The following is a 24,139-nucleotide window of genomic DNA, read 5'->3' as shown; positions in this document are numbered from 1 at the left end:
ATCCACTTAAGCAAAATGAAAACTCTTAACATGATGTTTAGATAATCCTTGGATGAACATTGTGCAAAATGGTCTATCTATCTGTGTAGATGATTTCTTTAAAGCAACTCAATCATGTAAATTTCAAATATGCTACTATCACATGCTTTTTTCCTGTGATTCTTATGCAAAACATATCATTCTAAAAGAATGATTAATCATCACAAGAACCTAGAAGTTAGTGAACCTTCTTTAGTAGTAAAGATCCTTCACTTCTTTCTTTGCCTTCTTCTTAGGTTCTTCCACTGCTTCGACTACATGAGCTTCACTCCTCTCCTTTCTCTTATTATTCTGTTGGTTTGGACAATCCCTCTTATAGTGCCCAAACTCATTGCACTTGAAACATTGAACTTTGGACATACCTTTCTTCTTTGACTTACCAAACTTTCCCTTCTTCATCTTCTTGACTTGGGCTAGAAAGGCTTGAGATTGCTCATCTGATTCAATATCATCCTTGACCTTGATCCTTGATTCTTTGAATATGCATTGGGCCCACAATTCATCAAAGGGAGTTGAATCCTTCTTGGAGTAGATGCTTGTTGCAAAATTGCTCCATTTTGGTGGCAATGCATTTAAAACACATATGGTCACTTTTAAATCAGGAATTGGTTCCCTAAGTCCTTGCAAATGGTCTATTAACCGAGAGACTCTCATGAGAAATGATGCGATATCCTCATCCTTTGATTTCGTCAATTTATATAACTTATTTTGCAAAGACATCTTTTGCCTTGTTGTACTTACATAATACAAATTTACTAGCTTGTCATACATAGCTAAGTTTGCAACAAATAGAACAAGAGAATCCTTAATTGATTCAACTATGATCCTTTGAGCTCTTACTTCCCCTTTCTTGTATTTTGCTAGATCTTGTGTCCTTTCTTAGCTAGGTTAAGTGATCTCCCTAGTAACATGTTTCATTACTTCTTGTTCTGTAAGTATCAAGCCATTTCTTTTCTTCCATGCTAGATAGTTTGATGCCCCAATGAACTTATTGCTCTCCTTGCAGAAATAACCCATATGACTTGAAGATTTAGACATGATGTAATGCTATGATACTTACTTGAGATCAAGGTACTTCTTGATGATGTGTTCAGTCTCCTTGATGCTTTCAAAGTCCTTGAGAACAACTTCTGAAGATCCTTGATACTTCCTTCAACAAATGCCTTCCAAATAGACCTTCTTTAGAGAGAGATTAACACTTTTCTTGGAGTCTTGCTCAAGATATTCCTTTGATGCGAGCTTAATGTAGACTTGATCTCTTTCAATGTAGAAAGCCTTTCTTCTAGATCAATAGGTCTTCTTGAGATTCTTTCTTGAGAGTTTCTTTTTTCCTTTCCCTTGATAAGCAATTCCTTTTAGTGTCCTTCTAGCTGCCTTCCTTGCTCACCTTAGGTCTGATACCATGTTGGAAAATGTAAATAGGCAACCAATAATTTTATATTTTCCTTAACCTTGATATTAGCTTGTGAATCTTAATTATCTTCTTTATGTTCTTTAGTTAGATCTTTTCATCAAGAATAATACTAAAAAAAGAGGACATAGATATAGGCTCTCAGCCAAGGAAAAACCCCTCCAAGGGGAAAACCTAGAAACTCTTCTCTTCTTACAACCTGCTTCAAATGAGATAGAAAGACCCAATCCTTAGACCAAGTCATTCTCCTAGTACCAAGTTAGCGCCTCCTCAAGTCCTTCTTGGATTCTACACAAAACTGCTACACACTGCAACTTCAACCTGCCATCTACAATACTTCTACTTGATTTGCAACTTCCATCCTGCAATTTTGGCATTGCAGCTTCTAAGGAATCCCTAATTCAGCCTCCTCCAAAGACCTTCCAAGAGAAAACAACTCTTCCTAAGGTCAACGAGGTCTAGACAAAGTATTTGTTAAATTTAGCAATTAGGGCCAAACATCACTTTGGACAACTCTTATGAGGTAGCTGATATTTTTCTTGGATTCCTCTTTTCAAGAAGTGTAGGATTGATCTAAAGATCATCCCATTCTGACATGTACAAATGAAGTTATGAATTTATTTTGATTATGGAGAAATTTTCAAGGTCGCCCAACCATTAAATTAGCCTCCTCCAGCCTTCAACGTTGCATATATATACAAGGTGTCTCCTTCTCATTTTGGCATCTCATCTCATTCATCTTTCTCTCTCTCGTCTTGGCTGGGTACGAATTTCTGGGCCTCTCTCTCTCCACTAGTGCAAAAGGAAGATTGTCTTTTCTAGCTGCTGCCAGATTTGACCGAAATTTCAGGAGGTCGAAATTTCAGGAGTCCGAAATTTTAGGAGGCTGATTTTGACTAGCGTTGACCCTGTTTGACTTCGATTTTGTGAGGGACACTTTTGTTTGGGCAGAGCACTGTTTTGGGCACAAAAACTGAGGTAGTTTGACCCCTGCGTTGATTTCCCTAATTCAGGTTGTTGCATTGACCGGATTTGATTGGTTATTTTTGGACTATTTTGGGTCGCATTATCTTGTTGTTGGAGGCCGAGTTAACCAAGGTTGACTGAGCTGTTTTGGAGGTCAATTTCAGCCTTGTTGACTGACATTGACTTTCTGGTTAGGGCTTTCTGTTTTTGCTATTTTGAATGATCAGTTTAGGCAAGTGAATATTGTAAATTGTACTCTCTTTGTTGAACTTTTGAAGAATTATAAGAAGAATTGATTAAGGGTTCTTGACATTGGGGTTTGTCCCTTGCTGGTGCCATATCTTGTGTCCTCTTGTGTTGGCTTGTCTTCTACTGTTATTGTTTATGTTCTATCTGCATTTTACTATCATGTTGATGTGATTGCTATATTGGATATGATATTGGGCTAATAAAGAAAATTGAAGTAAAATTGCTCTAAGCATAGAACATACCATTATTATCCTAAAATTAACATGGTATTGGAGTTGAGGTTAAGACAAAGCCCAAGCAAGAGTGAAGAGAAATCACTAAGAGGAGCAATCACTGATCAAGAACAAATCTCAATGGCCTCCACATCTTACTTCATGTCTGATGATAAGCTTCATGATAAGTCTGATTATCATGCATGGGAGATGTCTCTTGATTCGACTTCAGAAGAGCAAGATGTCATGGATTATGTGCAGGGAAAGATTCCAGAAACTCCTTCAAATGCACCCACTGCTACTAAGACAAAATACAAGAAGCGTGAAGTCAAAGTCAAGAAGATCATCAAGGATTCTATTCATAAGCACTTAGTTGCTTACATCTCTGATTTAAATACATCAAAGGAGATATATGACCGGTTGGTTGGCATGTTCAAATCTAGCAATGCAAATCAAATTCTTTTCCTCAAGAACAAGCTGAAGGATATAAAGAAGGGAAAAGGTGAGGATATTCAATGCTACATCATGAGGATTACGGAGATATAAAATGATTTTCTTTTGATTGGTGAAGCTATTGCTGATAGGGAGCTCACTCTCATTGCCCTTGGAGGTCTTCTTCCGAAATGGCATGTGTTCAACACTACTATTCTCAATAATGACCGAATTCCAGGTTTTGAAGAATTGCTAACTTGATGTTCTCAAGAAGAAACAAGGATGATGGAATTGGAGATGCCTTTGATTAGGAATAATCCTACTGCATTCTCCACTCATGCCAAGAGGAAGAACAATGCAAGTTCAAAGAAGCAAAGTCAAGGAAGTCTGGGATTCAAAAATGGAAGGAAGGGAAGATGCTTTGTTTGCAACAAGTTTGGTCACTATGCCAGGGAGTGTCCAAATAGAAGGGACACATCTCATGCATGATGATGATCACAATCATTCTAGGGGCAACAACAACAATCTAAGGAATGGCAGGTTTAACAACAAAGGGAAAATGAATGCTTCCACAACTCAACTTGGAAATGATCGAGCTTCTAAAAGAACAAGAAACTCCAGGAATGATGAGTCTAATGTTGTAAATTCTAAGCAAAAAGGAATTTTATCTTATATCTGCCCTCTTTACTACCTCTCCTCTGGATACTTTGGGAAATTGGTTGATTCATAGTGGTGCCTCAAGGCACTTCATCGGGTACAAGGAAGCTCTTTCTAATCTGATAGAAAATGATACAAATTTGGAAATTATCCTTGGAGACAATGCCATCTATCCCGTGAAGGGAGTTGGGAATGTTACCCTTCAATTGAATCAAGGTAACACCATTCATCTTCAACAAGTACTATATGTACCTGATCTAAAGAAGAATCTAGTGTCTATCTCGACGATGGAAGACAAAGGATTCAAGGTGGCATTCATCGATGGAAAGGTACGTGTGTGTAATTTTTTTCAAAGAGGCATTTACTCTTGGATTCAGGGTTGAGCGTTTATATCAAGTTGGAGGAAGTCCACTGGGAGCCATGTCTTGTGACACATCTCTTCAATTCGAACTATGGCATCAGAGGTTTGCTCATCTTTACTATAAGGCTTTACCCGATGCAAGGAAGATGGTTACAGGTATGCCTGAATTCAAAATAGAGCATGAAGGTGTATGTTAAGGATGTGCTCAGGGAAAACATACAAGGGGACCATTCCCCTCAAGTGATAGCAAGACCACTGACATTTTGCAATTGGTTCATTCTAATCTATCTGGTATGTTGCCTGTGACATCATTAGGAGGATATTTATATTATGCTCTCTTTGTGGATGACTTCTCTCGCAAAACTTGGATATATTTCTTGAAGAAGAAGGACGAAATATTCTCATGGTTCTGTGCCTTCAAAGCCTTGGTGGAAAATCAAACAGGGAAGAAGATCAAGATATTGAGGATCGATAATGGAACCAAGTATGAGTCAAATGAATTCAATGACTATTGCAGGGAAGCTGGCATTAAGAGGGAGACTACTACTGCATATACTCCTGAGCAAAATGGTGTTGCTGAAAGGAAGAATTGTTCCATTATAGAAGCCACTCGTGCCATGCTTCATGATCAAGGACTTCCAAAGTTCCTATGGGGAGAAGCTGCCAACACTGTTGTGTACATTCAAAATTGATGCCCTCATCAAGCATTGGACTCCAAAACTCCCGAAGAAGTTTTCACTGGTAAGAAACTTGATGTTTCTCATTTTAGAATTTTTGGTAGTCCCGTATACTTTCATGTGCCAAAAGAAAAGAGAAGTAAATTGGAGGCATCTGGGAAGAAAGGAACTTTTGTGGGCTACAGTGAAACTTCTAAGGCATATAGAATCTATGTGCCTGGTCAAAGAGAAGTAGAGTTGAGTCATGATGTCACCTTCGATGAGGATGCTGCCCTAAGGAAGATTAGTAACCTTCCTATTCCAAGGAAGGACAAAGAAGGCCCTCCTCCTCCAAAAGGAGAACTTCATGGTTGAGGGAAACTCTCAAAGATGCCGAGAGACATGTTGCATCGAGGGGGACATTTCGTGAAAGCAAGAAGCCTAATAGGTACCAAGGGTACTTAACTGCTATGAGCACCATTATTCAGTCTGAACCTTGCTCATTCGAAGAAGCTGTGAAGCAACAAGTATGGAAGGATGCTATGAACGAAGAGTACGAGTCAATTATGAAGAATGATGTATGGGATGTGGTCCCTATACCCCAAGACAAATTTGTTGTCACCTCTAAATGGCTCTACAAGATCAAGCATGGCGCTGATGGAAGTGCTGAGATGTTCAAGGCCAGATTTGTTGCTCGAGGCTTCTCTGAAAAGGAAGGTGTAGATTATGATGAGGTATTTGCACCCGTTGCTCGCTACACCACCGTTTGTTCAATTATAGCCCTTGCTGCCTCGCAAGGATGGAATCTACACCAGATGGATGTCAAGACTGCCTTCTTGCGTGGTTCACTTAAGGAGGAAGTCTATGTGGAACAACTTGAGGGGTTTGAAGTTCAAGATTGTCAGACACATGTATGCAGGCTGAAGAAAGCCCCCTATGGGTTGAAGCAAGCACCTTGGGCTTGGTATGAGAGGATCGATAACTATCTGATGAAGTTGGGATTTACAAGAAGTGAAGTTGATCCGAACCTTTACTTTAAGGTTGAGAATGATAGACCTCTCATCTTGGTACTCTATGTGGACGATCTCTTTCTGACAAGTGTAGACCCTCTTATTCATCAATGTAAGAGAGAGTTGGCTTTTGAATTTGATATGAAGGATGTAGGACTGATGCATTACTTCCTAGGGTTGGAGGTCCAACAAAAGGCAGGGGAGATTTTCCTTCCTCAAGGAAAATATGTTGTGAAGCTACATGAAAGATTTGGGATGGTGGACTGCAAGTCCGTGACTACTTCGATGGAACTTAAGTTCAAGAAGTTATGCAGAAGTGCTGTCAGGCTCGATTTCGGAAATCCTTCTGAGTATCGTCAACTCATAGGGGCCCTGATGTTCTTGGTGAACTCCTGTTCGGACATATGTTTTGCAGTGAACACATTGAGTCAGTTTATGGTCGAGCCTCATCATATACATTGGATTGCTACCAAGAATCTCTTGAGATATCTCCGGGGCACAATCACTTATGGACTGAGATACATTGTCGGGAATGTGAGGCTCCATGGTTACTCTGATGCAGACTGGGCTGGTAGTGTGGTGGATCGCAAAAGCACATCAGGATGTTGCTTCTCTCTAGGTTCTGCTTCAATATCATGGATGAGCAGGAAGCAAAAGTCGGTTGCTTTAAGCACTGCTGAGGCTGAATACATTGCTGCTAGTTTGGCCTCCTGTGAAGCTGTCTGGTTGAGGAAGCTCTTTAGTGAGCTGTTTGGACATGTGCTAGATACCACCGTGATATTCTATGACAACTAGAGTGGGATTCATCTTTTTGAGAATCCCGTGTTTCATGATTGCTCCAAGCATATTAATATCAGGTACCAGTTTTTATCTGGGATATGGTACGACGAGGAGAAATAAGGTTCCATCATATTGGGACCAATGAGCAGGTCGCTGATATTCTTACGTAGCCCCTCGCGAAGGTCAAATTCTTAACCTTCTATGAACGACTTGGAGTCATGGAGAGACCCTCTTATGAGGGTCTTGTATAGTGAGCTCTGGGAGCTTCGGGGGGCTTGGGGTACTTCTTGGAGCGATGATCGACCATAGGCTGACTCACCCTCCCCTAATGGTGCACTGCGTATAGGGTGAATGGTTCACCTTCCCCTGTGATACTCCATGGTGACATATGCATAGGTTGAGTGGTTCACTCTCCCCTATGGCATATGAGTAGGATGAATGGTTCACCTTCTCCTGTCAGCACATCCTACCCATGCAATCCGAGACTCATGGGAAGTACCTCTCATCTGGCCAATGAATAGGAAAATGAGGATAGGGACCATAGTACTATTGACGGATGCATCATGTACTACCGTACTCCCTATGCTAGGATGTTGATATTGATCTGGGATCAATTGAAACTGACTACGGGTCAGTTAAGAGTCGTATGACACACTCTCTGTTGTTGGAGACTGACTTTGGGTCAGTGGAGAATGGCATGATACATTCTCAATCATTTCTTCTTTGTTCATGGTTCAATAGAGTAGAGCAGAGCAGTGCAGTGACAGGGATGGTACAGATTGTCAGACAGTTTGGTAGGTGATGTTCTCCCTAGCTGAGAGGGAGTGTTAAATTTGGCAAATAGGGCCAAACACCACTTTGGACAGCTCTTATGAGACAACTGATATTCTTCTTGCATTCCTCTTTCTGAGAGGTGTAGGATTGATCTAAAGATCATCCCATTTTGACATGTACAAATGAAGTTATGAATTTATTTTGATTATGGAGAAATTGTCAAGGTCGGCCAACCATCAAATTAGCCTCCTCCAACCTTCAACGTTGCATATAAATACAAGGTGCCTCCTCATTTTGGCATCTCATCTCATTCATCTTTCTCTCTCATCTTGGTTGGGTACGGATTTCTGGGCCTCTCTCTCCACACATGCGAAAGGAACACTGTCTTTTCTAGCTGCTGCGTTGACCAAATTTGATCGAAATTTTAGGAGGTCGAAATTTTAGGAGTCTGAAATTTCAAGAGGTTGAAATTTCAGAAGGCCGAAATTTCAGGAGACAGAAATTTCAAGACGTTGACTTTGACCAGCATTGACCTTGTTTGAGTTTGATTTTGTGAGGGAGACTTCTGTTTGGGCAGACTGTTGTTCTGGGCACAAAAGCCGAAGTAGTTTGACCCTTGTGTTGATCAACATTGACTGCCCTAATTCAGGTTGTTGCGTTGACTTTTGTTGACCAGATTTGACTAGTTATTTTCAGACAATTTTGGGCTGCATTATCTTGTTGTTGGAGGCCGAGTTGACCAAGGTTGACTGAGCTATTTTGGAGGTCAATTTCAGCCCTGTTGACCAATGTTGACTTTTTGTTTCTACTGTTTTGACTGATCAGTTTGGGCAAGTGAATATTGTAAATTGTACTCTCTCTGCTGAACTTTTGAAGAATTCTAAGAAGAATTGATCAAGGGTTTCCCCACATTGGGGTTTGTCTCTGGCTGGTACCATATCTTGTGTCCTCTTGTGTTGGCTTGTCTTCCACTATTATTGTTTATGTTCTATTTGCATTTTACTATCATGTTGATCTGATTGCTATATTGGATATGATATTGGGCTAATAATGAAAATTGAAGTAAAATTTCTCTAAGCATAGAACATACCATTGTTATCCTAAAATTAATAGTATCCTTCTTGCCCGCTACATGACACTGCACTTTGTCCTACTACAAATCAGTCCTGCAACTTCGACGTCTTTTCTGCAGCACAAAAACCCTAGATTTTCACATGTGTGAGATAGAGCCCAAAAATCAAGAAACTTCATTCTTCTTCCTTCTCCTTGACCTTCGCTCTCCTTCTTGCAGCTACCCAGCTATAAATTGAACTCTTTCTTGATAGATCGAACTTGTTGAGTTAGTGAGTCCCAAATGAAGTCAAACTGCCCCTTTATATAGCCTGCTCATGGTGTCAAATTCCCTCCTCTAGGTCGACTTTATGTTTCCAGGGAGGATTTGTACTTTAGGAGATTCCAGGACTTTATAGACTTAGAAATAATTCTTTTGACAATTTCAAATTGCCCGAAAGGGTCTTATAAGCATGATGTTGACTCCTTTGACTCATGACAATAAATCTTAAGCCCTAACAAACCCTAGAAGCATGAAGAACATGCTTTACCTAAAAGACCATCAATAATGAGCATGCAACCCATGCTTTAATAATAATAGTTTTCCTTTTTCTTTCTCTTGTTTGTTACATAGGATACATGTTGAAATGAGTAGAACAATTATGAAGAGCGAAATTAGTTACATTTCTCGACACCCTATGTTGCTGCATCAACAAAGGTCTTTGTTGTTTTTATCCTTCCATATGTTGGCAGTTTGTCTCCAAGGAAGTTGGAACTGATGAACAGCATATTTGCTGCTACAGTACAGTTCGAGAAAGAGAAACATTTTGAGGCAGGGGAATAAGCACCAAAAGACAAGTGATCAAGAGATCATATAATCCATGAAAGAAAATGCAACTTGAAACCCTTTTCTAAAGATGGTGGCATTAGTAAGACAAACTTATCTCAGAGATATTTGCATCTAAGCTTGAAATGTTTGCATCATTTTCATTGGCAAATGTTAAGGCAGTGAACTATCCCCACAAATTATAACCTTTGTATCATGGAATTTATCCATGGAACTGAATTTGAATTTTTCATTTTGAAGCACATGATACTTGTATTTGGAGGGTTGCGGTGTTAGAATTTGTTCATGGGACTGTTCCAATAACATTTTCACTGCAAACCTGTCAGCTGTGCTATGCAACATCCTGGTCAATTGGTGGAGTTGTCAAGCTCACTAGCAAACATATCTGTGTTGAAATGACTATACGAAATCTAATCAGCATATCAGGTGCTTGACGTTTGTGCTTTTAAGCACAATAGGCAGATATTAATGTTCCAGCATCAACACGGCACTTTGTTAAATAGAAAGTCTGTTTAGCTGACAGAAATCTCATATGGACAGCAGATCTACTTTTGAGCAAGTCCTTGTGACGATCCCTACTTGCTTTTTTGCACATGCAATATGTCAATGCAACGCGTTGAGTATTCTAGCGTGATGACCTGTTGGTACCACATGCATGATGGTACCATAGTTTAATGAAGGGATGAAACTGTAAAAGGTTATGGTTATAAGATGTGGAAACTGGGATCAATCAAGATAAATCTGGGGTATGAGAACAGTGAAAGCTATTGCAAAACCAGATCTCTATTGGAAGAATTAATTGTTATTGATGTCAAAGGGACTTCAGCTGAGGATGAAATTGTCACAGGCTCGTAGAGGACTTTAAGCCCTTTCCAACAAGCATTTACTTGCTCCCTAACTCCTCTTAGTTGGAGAGGAAATGAATTTACAAGTTGAAGACTCATATTTTATCAAGCTTACATGAGTCGGCCTACATGTGCACAAGTTGGCCTTCCTAAGAGATGTATCCATTCATAATAGGTTCAAACAAGTATAAATAGGAGTTATGCTCCTCCATTTCAAGTTTCAACTACCAAACTCAGTCAAGCATACACAGAAGCAGTTTGATCTGAGGCAAAAAAAGGAAGTTCACAACTCGTGAACTAAGGGACTGAACAAGCAAGCTGAACGTGGATTTGATTATTAGTTTTCGGGTGACATTTTTCCGAGTTTTCTTGGGATTCGTTTGGAGCAGATTTCAGTCCTCTCTTGGATCTGTTTCTTTCGACCTACATTTGAGCTGACATCTTCAATCTCTTTCTGGAGCAGACCCTCTATATTTCAGACCTAAAGTTCAGCCTTGTGTTAAAGGTTTTCAGCCCCTCTGTAACTCGAGTCTGTGACCAGACCACAGTCCCTTCTATGGCTCAAATTGTGAGCAAATTTCAGAATCTGTGACCTAGTTTCGGCCCTATGGAAGGTCTATTCCAGACCTCTGTAATTTTGGCCTGTGAAAAGTTCAGAATTTCAGCCTTATTGGAGCATATTCTTCAGTGCATTGGAACATAAATTCGGCCTTGTTGGGAGCATAACGTAGACTCTTTCTGAAACAAACCGTGGTATCACTTTGGAACTGTTTTTGAAAGCAGATCTTGTCACCTCCTTGAAGCAGATTTCCAAGGCAGACATTTGGGTTGTTTGGAAGATTGGTTGGAACATATTTTTGTGAATCTTGCTGAAGCTATAACAGAGTTTGAGATTTGTGTTGAAAATGTAACTAGTTTTGGTCTTCATAATTGTTGTACTCATTTCAATATGTATCCTATGTAACAAACAAAGAAGAAAAAAGGAAAAGTTATTATTATTAAAGCATGGGTTTCATGCTCTTTATTGATGGTCTTCTAGGTAAAAACATGTTCTTCATGCTTCTAGGGTTTGTTAGGTCTTAGGATTTATTGTTGTGAGTCAACATCATGTTTATAAGACCCTTTCAGGCAAAATATATTTGTAAAAAGAATTATTTTTGAGTCTAGAAAGCCCTGGAATCTCCTAAAGTACAAGTCGACCCTGATAACATCAGGTCGGTCTAAATAAGGGAATTCGACCCCTTGAGAAGGCTTTAAAAAGGAGTAGTTTGACCTCATTTAACACTCACTCACAAGTTCGATCTATCAAGAAAGAGTTCGATCTGAAGTTGGGAAACAAGTAAAAGAAGATCGAAGGTCAAGGAGAAGAAGGAAGGATGAAAAATCTCTGTTTTGGGCTCTCTCTCTCACACATGCGAAATTCTAGGAATTTGGGCTACGGAAAGAGGCCGAAGTTGCAGGATTGAGTTGTAGTAGGACGAAGTGTAGGATCTTATAGTTGGGAGGAAGGAAGGAGGTCTCAGGAGAAGTTTGATCTAGGGTTTCCTTGGAAGCTGCAAGCCTATATTGCAAGGCTGAAGTTACACGCTGAGTAGTAGTGTCGAAGCTGGTAGGTCAAAGTTGCAATGTGTAGCAATTTGGTGCAAAAATAGGGAAGGACTTGAAGAAGGGCTGACCTGGTACAAGGAGAAGGACTTGGTCTAGGGTTTGGGTCTTTGTTTCTCATTTGAAGCAGATTCTAAGAAGAGAAGAGATTTCGGGTTTTCACCTAGCTAAGAGCCTAATATCTGTCCTCTATTGTTGTTTATGTTTTTGTTGTTTGTTTGTTGAAAAGATCTAAGTAAAGAACTCAAGAAGATTAATAAGTTCACAAGCAAACATCAAGGTTAAGTTCCAACATGGTATCAGAGCTAAGGTGAACAAGGAAGGCAGCTGAAAGGACACTAGTTACTTGTCAAGGGAAGGAAAAAGGAAGCTCTTCAAGAAGAAGTTGATTGTCAAGAAGAATCATCTAACAAAGTACTCAAAGAAGGAGGGCTTTTACATTAAAGAAAATCAAGTCTACATCAAGCTCGCATCAAAGGAAGGTTTGAGAAGAAGACTTTAAGAAGAATGTTGATCTCTCTCTGGAAGCAGACCGATTTGGAAGGCGTTTTCTGAAGGAAACATCAAGGGACTTCAAAAGCTGTTATCAAGGATACTTCAAAGATCTTGAAGGTGTTGACCACACTTTGTGTTAGTTTTTGTAGCATCGAATGTGTTCTAGCCACGGAATTTGGTGGAGAGCCTAGAATGCATGGGATCTCCAAAATCCAGAAATCGTTTCTAGAAATTCCACCTAGAAATGACTTTATTAGATTATTAACCCATTTTTTAATGTTTCTTAAGTCTAAACTTAGGAAAACTAATTAATTAATCAGAATTAATTAAGTCAAGGTGAGATTTCTCTAGAAACTCACACGAATCGATCCATAAATGATCTGAGCCATCGATTAAGATTTAATTGTGGCTGTTGGAGTCCCAACAAGAACATATATGAAGGGTTTGATGTGGTGATGGAGAATACACTAGAGCCACTTGGTGAATTTTTTCTTCTAGAGTAGTAGCAGTTATTTGTCGGAGAATTCAAGCTTCAGTGAGGAAGCAGAGACATTGAGGGGCAGGAACAGTGAGGCTGGAGGAAGATTTCCAGATCCAGTGAGTGCATTTGAAGAGAAGCAAAAGAGCCACAATGAGGCTGACACACGGACTGTGCAGTAGCCTCTAAAGGCAGTTTGATTTGCAGATTCGGGAAGTCATTTCAGTGTTCTGGTGGCAGAAGAATTTTGCAGAAGCCAGGAGAAGCTACTATCTTCAGAGCCTCCTATTTGTGGCCCTCCTAGATAATGAAAGAAAGACCCTAAGAAAGGTCACATTGGACTGGGAACATAACTACCAAGGTGAATTAAGGGAACAAGTACACAAACAACAGTTGTTTATAATCCAATTTCACCTATAATCCATACTAGAATGCTTTAACATTAAATGAAAGGACTTGGATGGTTAAAGTACCTCAGAATAGATGACACACCTTCATTAGATGAGTAGGCTAGTCAATGAGTGCACTGACCAGAAAATGGACGAGAAGCAGTTGAGGCTGTCTATCTTTGGATCATGGTAGGACTGCTGAATGGCAAGCTGTAACATAGGAGAAAATATTTCTCGTAGGGTTACCCATGTATTTGGATGGGTAACAGGCCAAATACTAATCAAGGCTCAACATAATGCTGAAATAAGGAGTTGATCAAACTCTTTAAGGGATTGGTGTGGAGCTTCAAACGAATGTGAGAATGTGGGTGCACATTAAGCATGGAGTTAGGGTTCATCCCTGAGCCTTACCAGCCCAATATAAAATGAAGCCAGTAGTTTTTTCCTTAATTTAAGAAAATATTAATTCATCTTTTTCACTTGATATATGTTTGCTATAACTACTTATTCCTTGACCATTTGAAGGTTTAACATCTATAGAAGCAAAGTGACAATTCAAGGCTCCAAGAAGAATGCCTGGAGCAGATGAAAATATTGAAGAATTTCTATTCAAAGATGAAGAAAATGGTTGGCGTCCTCTCAGGACATCTAATTTTGAAGGAACACTCCAAGAGGAATCCATGTCAGGGTTGCTGGACTGTACATCTGATGTGTTTAGGAAAAACTTTTTATCTGGTTACCTTGAAACTGATAGAAAGGTTATTAGCCAGCTCTTTTGCTATAGATAGCATTAAAGATTGTTTTGAATTTAAGCAGTGCACTTGAAATTAGTGGTCTATATTCCAATTTAAACCTATGTTCCATACTAGAATGGCTTAAACATTAAATGAAAGGTCTTGAATGTGAAAATGGTTAAAGTACCTCACAATAGATGAGACACCTTCATTAAATGAGTAGGCTAGTCAGTGAGTGCACTGACTGGAAAATGGATGAGAAGCAGTTGAGGCGGGCTATCTGTGGATCATGGTAGGACTGCTGGCTGGCAGGCTGTAACACAGGAGAAAATAATTCTAGGGTTACACATGTATCTGGATGGGTAACAGGCCAATGCTAATCCAGGCTCAACATAACTAGAAATGCTGAAATAAGGAGTTGATCAAACTCTTGTAAGGGATTGGTGTGGACTGTGGAGCTTCAAACCAATGTAAGAATGTGGGTGCACATTAACTATGGAGTTAGGTTTCTTCCCTGAGCCTCACCAGCCCAATATAAAACGATACCACAGTTTCAGTCAGTGGTTCTTTTTCCGTATGTAAGAAAATATAAAATTGTCTTTTTCCCTTATTACATGTTTTGCTATAACTACTTATTCCTTGACCATTTGAAGGCTTGACATCTACGGAAGCAAAGCGGCAATTCAGGGCTCCAAGAATAATGCCTGGAGCAGATGAAGATATTGAAGAACTGCTATTCAAAGATGAAGAAAATGGTTTGTGTCCTATCAGGACATCTAATTTTGAGGGAACACTCCAAGAGGAACCCATGTCAGGGTTGCTGGACTGCACATCTGATGCATTTAGGAAAAACTTCTTATCTGGTTACCTTGAAACTGGTAGTAAGGTTAGCCTGCTCTTTTGCAATAGATAGCATTCAAGATTGTTTTGAATTTAAGCAGTACATTTGATATTAGTGGATGATTACTATCTAGTATTTCAAAATTTATTTTATTTTAAAAGTTGTGTGCTGTAAGAATGGTCTAGGAGCGACATGTGTGAATACGTACGTGCGTGTGTGTGTGCCTATATTAATTCATAATTACAAGCTATGATAAAGATACACAGGTTATGTTCTTGTTTTCAAGTAAACTGCTAAACATCTTGATTCTCTAGCCTCACTTTTTTGGTACTATTTTACTTATTTGCCAACGAATAGTTGGTAAATGTCTGCCAGAATTTTCAATCATATATGGTGTAGTTCACACTAGGTGGATCAGCAAATAGTTCTCTGATATGTCTGCATTTTGACAGGAAAGCAGGGATGGTGTAAATGCATGTGAGCATGGAATGATCTCAGGACGAGGTGATGTCTATTTTTTATCGGTAATGTTTTTCTACATCACAGATACACATTAAACTCTGACTCAACATTTTTGTTCATGTTTCAAAGATGGAAATATCAAGAGGAAAGATTTTGAAGCATTTGAGATTTCAGCCAAATCTGATTCGGATATTACCACTCAAGCAACATGTTCAAGAAAATCCAGTACAATAGTACCTTCTAAAAAAATTATTAGCAGTAAATTGAAGAGTGATGTACGAGCTGATAAAGTAAGCACAATGAAGAGAGAGACTATTGTACGGAGTTCTTACTTCTGTTCTAAGACAACAGATAATGTTGATTTAGAAAATGCAGAAACAGAATTTACTCCGCGTAGTGAGGAGCTGTCTCACACAACATGGGATGTGGACACGGGCCATAACACAATCAAAGAGAACTGTTGCACTGAGCATACATTAGATGGTAGGAATGCGAGCACAAGTGAACACAATAATGTACGCAATGAATCTTGCAATCATCATTTGTCTTACACTATTTTGGAATTTCATTTATTTGCTCCCTTTTACTTATGATGTATTTATTTTAATTTTTTTTTCCATTATTGTTGAGAGAATTCTAACACTACTCTGTGGGCTACTAGGAGACTCGGAAAACAAATCATATAAAGGGGAACAGATTAGATGATGCCCTTACAAATGGAAAAAGTAAGTACAAATAAATAAGGGTGGCTCTTGTTGTTTTAATGATTTCTCATGGTTTGTATGCATACAAGTCTAACATGGATCATGATTGTGCAAATAGTCTCTTCATGAATTGGTTAGCCCTACTGATCTATTCTATGGCTGTCTACAAAATTTTGAAATTACTGCAATTGCATGTCGGATCTCCTTTTTCCTTTCCAACTCTGTGTAACTCAATATCTAATATCATTATTAACCAAGGAAGTACTAAAATGTTCCCTTGGTATACTCGTATTTTGCTTCAGCATATTGACTGGTAATTGTTGTCCAATTTTGATTGGTTGCCACAACCGTGAAGCAGTCACGGATCCTTGATGCCTAAAAATGTTCCTATCATTGTTGGGTTTTAGACCCCCTGTATTTTCTTGTGCTTTCCAAGATTATGGAGAGAGTTCAGTGTTCAGTCAAGTCATTTTCTTTAATTTATTTTTTATTTTTTATTTTGATAAAACTAAATCTTAGCTTACTCTTCAATACATGATGGTTTCCGATCTTTTATAATTGTGACTATACTTTGCGTTCAATCATCATTGTACAGAATCTATCCTGCTCAATCTCATGAATGCAAACAAATTCAAAACATTGCCATATGGATTTATTAACTCCAATACATCTTGGCACATAGTGTCACGGGGTCTGATGCTATAGAACATACTGTCTCATATCGGTCTTCAAATAAGTATGTTTTTTTCACATAATCTCAATGCTGTTAGCATTGACTATAAAATATTTCCAGGTTGATTTACTTATAGGGACTCCCTTAGTATTTTATGGCCAAAAGCTGTTACTTGCAAGTATAGTAGCCTACTTGTTCTGCCTTGCAGCTTTTGGCAGCAATATACAGCTAAATGCTTGCCTCAAAATTAACCATTGAGAAGTGTGCTGAGTTGTGTAGCAAATTTCTTTTGCATAATGATGTTATCTATGTTAAATATTTGTTCCATAAATTTGTTAGTTATGAGTTTATAATAGCATTGATCCTAGTCTCTCATCATATCTGCGTCCAACTTGTAATGATAAAATGATGTGTACACATTTAGAATCTAGCTTTGAATGCTAGTGTTTCTGTACTATTTTTGTTACTGTTGACCTTATTTTTGAACTTCATTTTCCTATATTCTGTCAGTCAACTGTGAAGTTTTGTGATTTTTTTTTTCTTTTTCATATGACATTAAAACTGCCTCTTTATCTGAAAATGTGGTTTTTAATATGTCATATCTTAAGCCTCATTGTGCAGAATGGTTTTGTCAAACAGGAAAGCACATTCCTACTTTCAGAAGCGACTTAATCAGTAATAGTACGCAACAAGAAAAATTTGCATGCGACCTGTCTCATCTTGAGCAATATTCTGTAATAGCAGAACAGTCAATGGAGAGATTTGTCTCTACAATTTCGTCCTTCAGATGCAGTGCCGGTGGTGCTCGTGCCAGTGGTCTTCGTGCCCCGCTGAAATCTGCAACAACTCAGAAACCAGTTAGGTAAGAAGTGACTAAGTGAACTTTGGAGTTGAGTAAAGGCTAAAGCATGTTTGTGCTATAATATATATGGTTCCTTTGCTGCAGGAATCTCAATCAGACAGATGCTTCGAAAGGGGATTTCAGCAAATTTACATACCAATCGAATAATTGCAGCAGTCGGCCAGCTGGTCGGATCAAACCTAATCGATCAGCAAGACCTACCGATAAAGGCAAAGACTTAAGTGCTGGAGAATTTGGCAGATGACAGCATGCATTTGCGAATTGATGCAGGCATCTAAAATCCTCTCATCACTATTCATTGAGGTGCAAGCCTCACATGTAACACCATCAATTTTTGTAGCTTACAATTGCAATACATTAGGTTTTTAATAAAATATGTATCATTCTTTTATTTTTGGTTCTAGTGGTGTAAACATTTTTTTTGTTAGACTTGTTGAGATGACAGCATGCATTTGCAAGTTGATGCAGGCATCTAAAATCCTCTCATGACTATTCATTGAGGTGCAAGCCTCACATGTAACACCATTAATTTTTGTAGCTTACCATTGCAATACATTAGATTTTTAATAAAATATGTATCATTCTTTTATTTTTGGTTCTAGTGGTGTAAACATTTTTTTTTTGTTATAGACTTGTTGAGATGACAGCACGCATTTGCATGTTGATCCAGGCATCTAAAATCCTTTCATGACAATTCAGTGAGGTGCTAACCTCACTTGTAACACCATTAGTTTTTGTAGCTTACAATTGCAGTACATTAGATTTTTAATAAAATATGTGTCATCTTTTATAAACATTTTTTTTACAGACTTGTGTAAATGAATTGAATAAAAAGTTGATCGCATATTTGACTTCGCATAGGTTTATTCTAACTTCAAATTTATTAAGTGCAATGATTTCTTGTTATTAAGTACAATGAAAAAAACGGACTTATATTTATTTATATTATATTAAAATAAATTTTCGTTATTGTTATTAAAATGATTATAAAATTATTTTAAAATGTTATGTTTAGATTTAATTTAATTTTATTCTTATTACGGTACATTATGCATCTACACCGTATTAAATTATAGAGTACAACTTGCTTCTATCAATACAATTACATAAAGCCTCGTGATATAGAGCCAATGGCAAAGTTTTGAATTCATCAAATTATGGAAGATGCCACTATTCTTTTGTTCTCTGATATTCATATTATGCAAATCCTCTGATATTTTTTGTTTATTTATCTGTCCAGTGTCAGCCTTACATGAAATACAATTGTTTGTTAGGCTCCATTATTTCAGAATGCAGTAAGTTTACTTAACACAACACTCACCTTTTGTTTTATTTTTTTAATGCTGCTGTAAATTTGAAATGATCACCACTCGTCTAGCGGCTACTCTTTCACTTGTCCCACGATTTTAGGAGATCGTGACACTGGGCTATTTCAAGCTTGTTCAGCGTATTTTTCAGCAGCTGTTATGTATTATGTTATAGTATAAGAAGAGTTTATTTATTGAACAAGAGCTAATAAATTCATAGTGCAATATGGCTTCGTATATTTAATGGTTTAAACATGTTGCGAATTGATCTTTTTTCAGCCACTCGAAATAACAGAAACCAGTATTTTTGTCCTGAAATCTTGCAATAATAAAAAAGTCTTACAATAATCATTTTAGAACTTTTTCAGAAAGAATAAAAACTTGCTTTCATTACGAAAGAAGTTGCAATTACATGGTTTGTTATCAACTGTCTCTGGATCACCTACATCAAAAACCTCCCTACTTCACTTGACTGGAGTACTAATATTCTACAGACTTGTTCTGCCCTTAAAACTCGGAAAACTATTCCATATTACCCAGCTATACAAAATTATACAGTCCTCTGAAAGTCCAATGAAAAATCTATTTAGGAAACGGCAGATTCAGAACAGGATAAAGCTAATCAAAACTGACAAAAAAACATGAACAATGTATTATAGATAGATAAATTCCAGAGCTCTGTAGAGAGTCATTTTTGAATTGCTGGAAGTTGATCAAGCCCGGGGGAGAGCAGCATCCTTTTTTAGACAGTGAGTCCGCCACCTGATTTTGGACTCTGTAAATGTGAGTGAAAGAGATCCTTTTAAATTCTATTGTCAGCGGTCTGATCCTGTGCATCCAATTTGTGAGATCTGGAGACTCAAGTCCGTGCCTCGTATTTGCCCATTCGACAATCATTTTGGAGTCTCCAAAGACATCTATCTCCTCTATCGCTAGCCACTTCAAACAAAATAGGGCGGAGCAAGCCTGTACCAACTGAAAAGATAGTAAACTCCCGGACTCAAGATAATATGCATCCCCCTGCCGCAAAGTTCCAAGGAAGAAGCCCCATCAAATAATGCCACTGGGTGCTTGTTCCATATTTCCTTTAGACAGATATTGTTCTTTGTTATCTTTTCCTTTGAAGGGACCTATCTCCGAAAAATAACCTGTAATCTTTAAGCATGTTATCTACACTCTCGGCTCCACCTGTTCAAATAGATATCTGGGCATTTCTAGCCCCCCATATCCCCCAAATGACATAATATGGTAGGGCCCTGTGATCTTTATAGTTTGTGATCCATTGTGAAAAACATTCCCCTATAGAAGTTCTAACCAAGGTCTTAAGTCGAGCATGTTGAGAACGCCATACCAGACAGAGGTTGCGAAAGGGCAACTAAGGAAGAGATGGTCCACGTCTTCAAAGTTTTTACAACATAGTTTGCACCTGCCTGGACCTTGGAAGCCTTTTTTCAGTAAGTTGTCCTATGTCAATATTTTATTGTGCGCCACCAACCAAATGGAACACTTCAATTTCTGTAGAACGCCATACCGGACAGAGGTTGCGAAAGGGAAACTAAGGAAGAGATGGTCCACGTCTTCAAAGTTTTTACAACATAGTTTGCACCTGCCTGGACCTTAGAAGCCTTTTTTCAGTAAGTTGTCCTATGTCAATACTTTATTGTGCGCCACCAACCAAATGAAACACTTCAACTTCTGTTCCAAGACTTCTGCAGCCATCTGAATCTAAGATTCCCTGGAATGCTATGTAATAATAGAGTATGCTCATTTGACGGAGACCTATGCTTTGTACGGTTATCCATTCCATGTCAAACGATCCTCTTCAGGTGACAAGTAAATGCCTGCTAATTTCAGTTGTGTGATGTAATCTTCCCATTCTGTAGCCCACCGGCCCGAAAGCCCAATTTGTCGAGCCTTCTAAACAAGTGGTTGTATGCGGGTTAGAGCCACAATCTGAAGTGATGTCCTTAAGAACAAAAGAGGCACTGTTATGCAAATGCGAGAGTAAAGAAAAGGACAACGTGTTAATACCTGACATGCCTTTGATGGCATTTAGACCAATCTGTGCTTTCGTTCTTGACCCTATCTCCCATCTCAGATTTCCCAGGAGCCAATGCTTGGAATTCAACAAGCTTCTCCAGGTTTGTGGGACCACCTTCGAAGTCCGGGGCCCCCTCTCGAATCCAGCTAATCAAATCATGCATCTTAAAATATACCCTTAATAATCTGTTGCCATAAACAATCTCCACTTACTGCCCTCCAATGTTTTTTTATAAGGAGAGCCATGTTGAACCTTTCAAGATCTTTGATGTTCCATCCGCCTTTGTCCACTCGACAAGCTAGAACCTCCAGTCGAATGAGGTATGTTTTCCTATCTGCCCCTACCCCAGACCACTGGAAGTTAGCAATTATGGAATTGATCCTTTCAACGGTCCCCTTTGGAATTTTATAAATGTGCATCCAATAGATAGTAATGCTTTGTAGGACAGACTTGATCAAAATGAGGCCACCCATTGTTATCCATTTGTGAGACCAGGTTAAAAGCCTCTTTCAAATTTAGTGATTATCTAATCCCAATCTTTATTTTCATTGCTGCAAGGCTTTATGTGAAAGCCCAAGTACTTGAAGCCTCCATCCATCAAAATCAACTGAACCCCCAAAAGTTTTGCAATCTCCACTATGGCTTCCAAATGTGTAGTGGAATCAATGCCGATTTACCCTTGTTCATATTCAGACCCGAGGCTTCCCCAAAATTAGTAATGATCTCATGAAAAACTTCACTGGTAAACGCCTTACCCATCGCGACAATATTGTCCACAAACATCAAATATGTGATAAAAATATGTCTCAAAAGTTTGCAACCTGTAATGGTCCCCCTTGTATGTGCCTCTGATATCTTTTTGCTTAATCCATCTACATGGTCAAGAAAAATAGAGGGGACAAGGCATATCCTTGCCGAAGGCCCCTTGTCGCTTTGAAGAAATCAAACGGGATGCCATTGACAATGATTGTGTAATTAATCGACGATATACAAACCATGATCTAGTCAACCATGCTACTGTCAAATCCAATCTTTTGTAATATCAATCTTAAGAATTCCCAGTCAATGCAATCATATGCTTTGACAAGGTCTATCTTCAAGAGATAAGCCTCGATCTTTCGGGATTTGATGGAGTGTATGCACTCTCGTGTGATGGCTACGATTTCATGAATTTGTCTCTGTTCTAGAAAGACGAATTGTTCAGATGAATTGTACTTCGACAACATCAGCTTAATCTGGTTTGCTATGGTCCTTGAAATCAATTTATACACGGTTGCACAAAGAAATTGGCCTGAAATAGAAAAAGGTGGAGGGTCTCGATACCTTAGACATTAGAACGATAAAGGTCACATTAACCGAACCCGTGATCATACATAGGCATCGTGATTACTCGACCATGTCTGTAAGCTATTCTAGCACAATGACCTGAAAGTGTATGAAGAGTTCCACGAACCGTCTGGTCTTGGACTCTTTCCTTTAGCTAGTTCCTTCAATACTTTCAGAACCTCTTCCTTAGTGACCGAAATTCCCAATATGTTATGATCCTCCTCACTGATCATTGTCGGGAATTGGTTGATAAAGTCCTGTTGTTTTTCAAAATGATCTCCTTCCCCTCTTTTGTAAAATTTGCTAAAAAATTGACAACTTCCTCTTGAATCTCAATTTGAGAAGTAAATGAATTCCCGTGTCTTTAATGAAGAACCAAATGGCATTTTTCTTCTAGAGGTGTGTAGCTTGTTGATAAAAAACACAGCTGTTCTTGTCTCTCTCCTCCACCCACATGGACTTGCTCTTATTTTGCCACTCTTCTTTTTCATATTTCAATATCTATTGTTTTCTAGCTTCTAGGTCGAGAATCTTTATTTTTGACGTTTTAGTAGCACATTGAATCTTTATATCTTCAGGCGTCTTGTGGGTTTTCAAGAACCTTGATCTTTTTGTCGATCTCCACCAATTTTTGCACCATCCATGTTTTCTTAACCCTAATTTAGGACCGAACAACTTTCTTCATCTCTTTTAACTTGTAGCACATAGATTCCATGTTCAAGACCCCATTGTTTTACCCTTGTCGAGAGCCAGGTATCTCAAACCAACCATACAAATTCATTGTCTTTTAGCTAGAAGTGATTGAATTTGAAAGGAACGGATTTACGTTGGGATCTCCCGGACTATTCAAGGAAGATCGGGAAGTGGGCTGAAATATGAGGTGGCAGGATCCAAGATTTCATATCAAGATAGTTGACTAATCCAGCATGGATTAGAAAACGATCTAGCCTTTACGAAATGCCCTGTTTCCCCAAGCAACCATTTGACAATGTAGTGCCAAAATTATCCGACCAAATGTCCTTAAGAGATTTTAGTGAAAACAATTCTCTGAAAAATTTCCCCAGCCTATCCTCCTTGGTACCTGTTCCCCATATATCGACCTGATCCATCGTCAAATTGAAGTCACCTACCATTATCAAAGAGCTGAGATCCAAGATACCACTGTGCTCTACACGACCCCATAAACCTTTCCCGTCACTGTATGGGGCATATACATTTATAAGACCCAGGTAAATTTTGGAGCCTTTGTGGAATTTATTATCTGCAGCAGATTTGTAAGTTTTAAAGTTAAAAACACATGGATTCCACATCACGGCCAAGCCTCCCGAGTAATCGGAGGCACTGGTCAAACAAACCATCCATTTGGGACAATCTATAATGAAGTATCCCAAGCCTTCTCCATATTAGTCAGTCTCTTGTAGGAAAACTATGTCTGGCTGGTAAATCCAGATGACATTGAGGATCAATCTCCTTGTACGGGCGGATCCCATCCCCCTCACATTGAGGGACATACAAATCATCTAGGACGTAATGGCACGAGTGCATCCCCTCTAAGGACCTAAGCATCAGAGATAGAAACGTCTAAATGCCCAATCTTAATATGATCGAGATCACAATCTTTGGGAACTATATCTCACAGGGACTCCTGGAAGGAGCCTTGCAGATCTACTCGAACCATGTTGGAGGAAGTATTTTTTTTTTGTATTTTGTTCCCTATTTTATTTTATTTTTATTTTTCTTTTTCTGGTAGTTACGTGTTACTTGGACTTAGGTCTTACAAAAACCTCCTTCTTTGTGAAATAATCATGAATTACATACATCAAATGTTAACATTGCATAATTTTATTATAAGAAGGGTAATCTTGTTGCAGTTGTGTTCATGGTGCTGAATCGATTTTTGCATTAAAAAGAACAATTCTATAAATTATAAAAT

The 24,139-nt window shown here is 38.6% G+C and overlaps 1 protein-coding gene and 1 long non-coding RNA gene across 2 annotated transcripts in view; one reads left to right on the top strand and one right to left on the bottom strand.

Annotated features, from left to right (window-relative positions):
* LOC149237626 (5'-3' exonuclease family protein) overlaps window positions 1–18,069 on the top strand; it is a 223,246-nt gene extending 205,177 nt beyond the window's left edge. Inside the window, exons 9-14 of the mRNA XM_089372723.1 lie at window positions 14,644–14,876; window positions 15,284–15,335; window positions 15,423–15,808; window positions 15,955–16,018; window positions 17,310–17,532; window positions 17,617–18,069. Of these exons, the coding sequence (XP_089228849.1) occupies window positions 14,644–14,876; window positions 15,284–15,335; window positions 15,423–15,808; window positions 15,955–16,018; window positions 17,310–17,532; window positions 17,617–17,776 (1,118 nt within the window). The 3' untranslated portion in view covers window positions 17,777–18,069. The remainder of the gene's footprint in view (window positions 1–14,643; window positions 14,877–15,283; window positions 15,336–15,422; window positions 15,809–15,954; window positions 16,019–17,309; window positions 17,533–17,616) is intronic.
* A 1,838-nt stretch (window positions 18,070–19,907) lies between these two features.
* Window positions 19,908–23,875, bottom strand: LOC149237625 (uncharacterized). The gene is made up of 2 exons (XR_016246307.1): window positions 20,871–23,875; window positions 19,908–20,756 (listed from the first exon to the last, which is right to left on the bottom strand). It is a non-coding gene; the product is annotated as an uncharacterized LOC149237625 (long non-coding RNA).
* Window positions 23,876–24,139: the final 264 nt, after the last annotated feature.

The sequence above is a fragment of the Pinus tabuliformis genome, chromosome 8, assembly GCF_031772625.1.
Source record: "Pinus tabuliformis cultivar Carrire ecotype Pingquan chromosome 8, CPIR1, whole genome shotgun sequence".
Lineage (NCBI taxonomy): Eukaryota > Viridiplantae > Streptophyta > Pinopsida > Pinales > Pinaceae > Pinus > Pinus tabuliformis.
The sequence above is the reverse complement of the archived record's forward strand: the minus strand, read 5'-3'. Positions and strand labels throughout refer to the sequence as shown.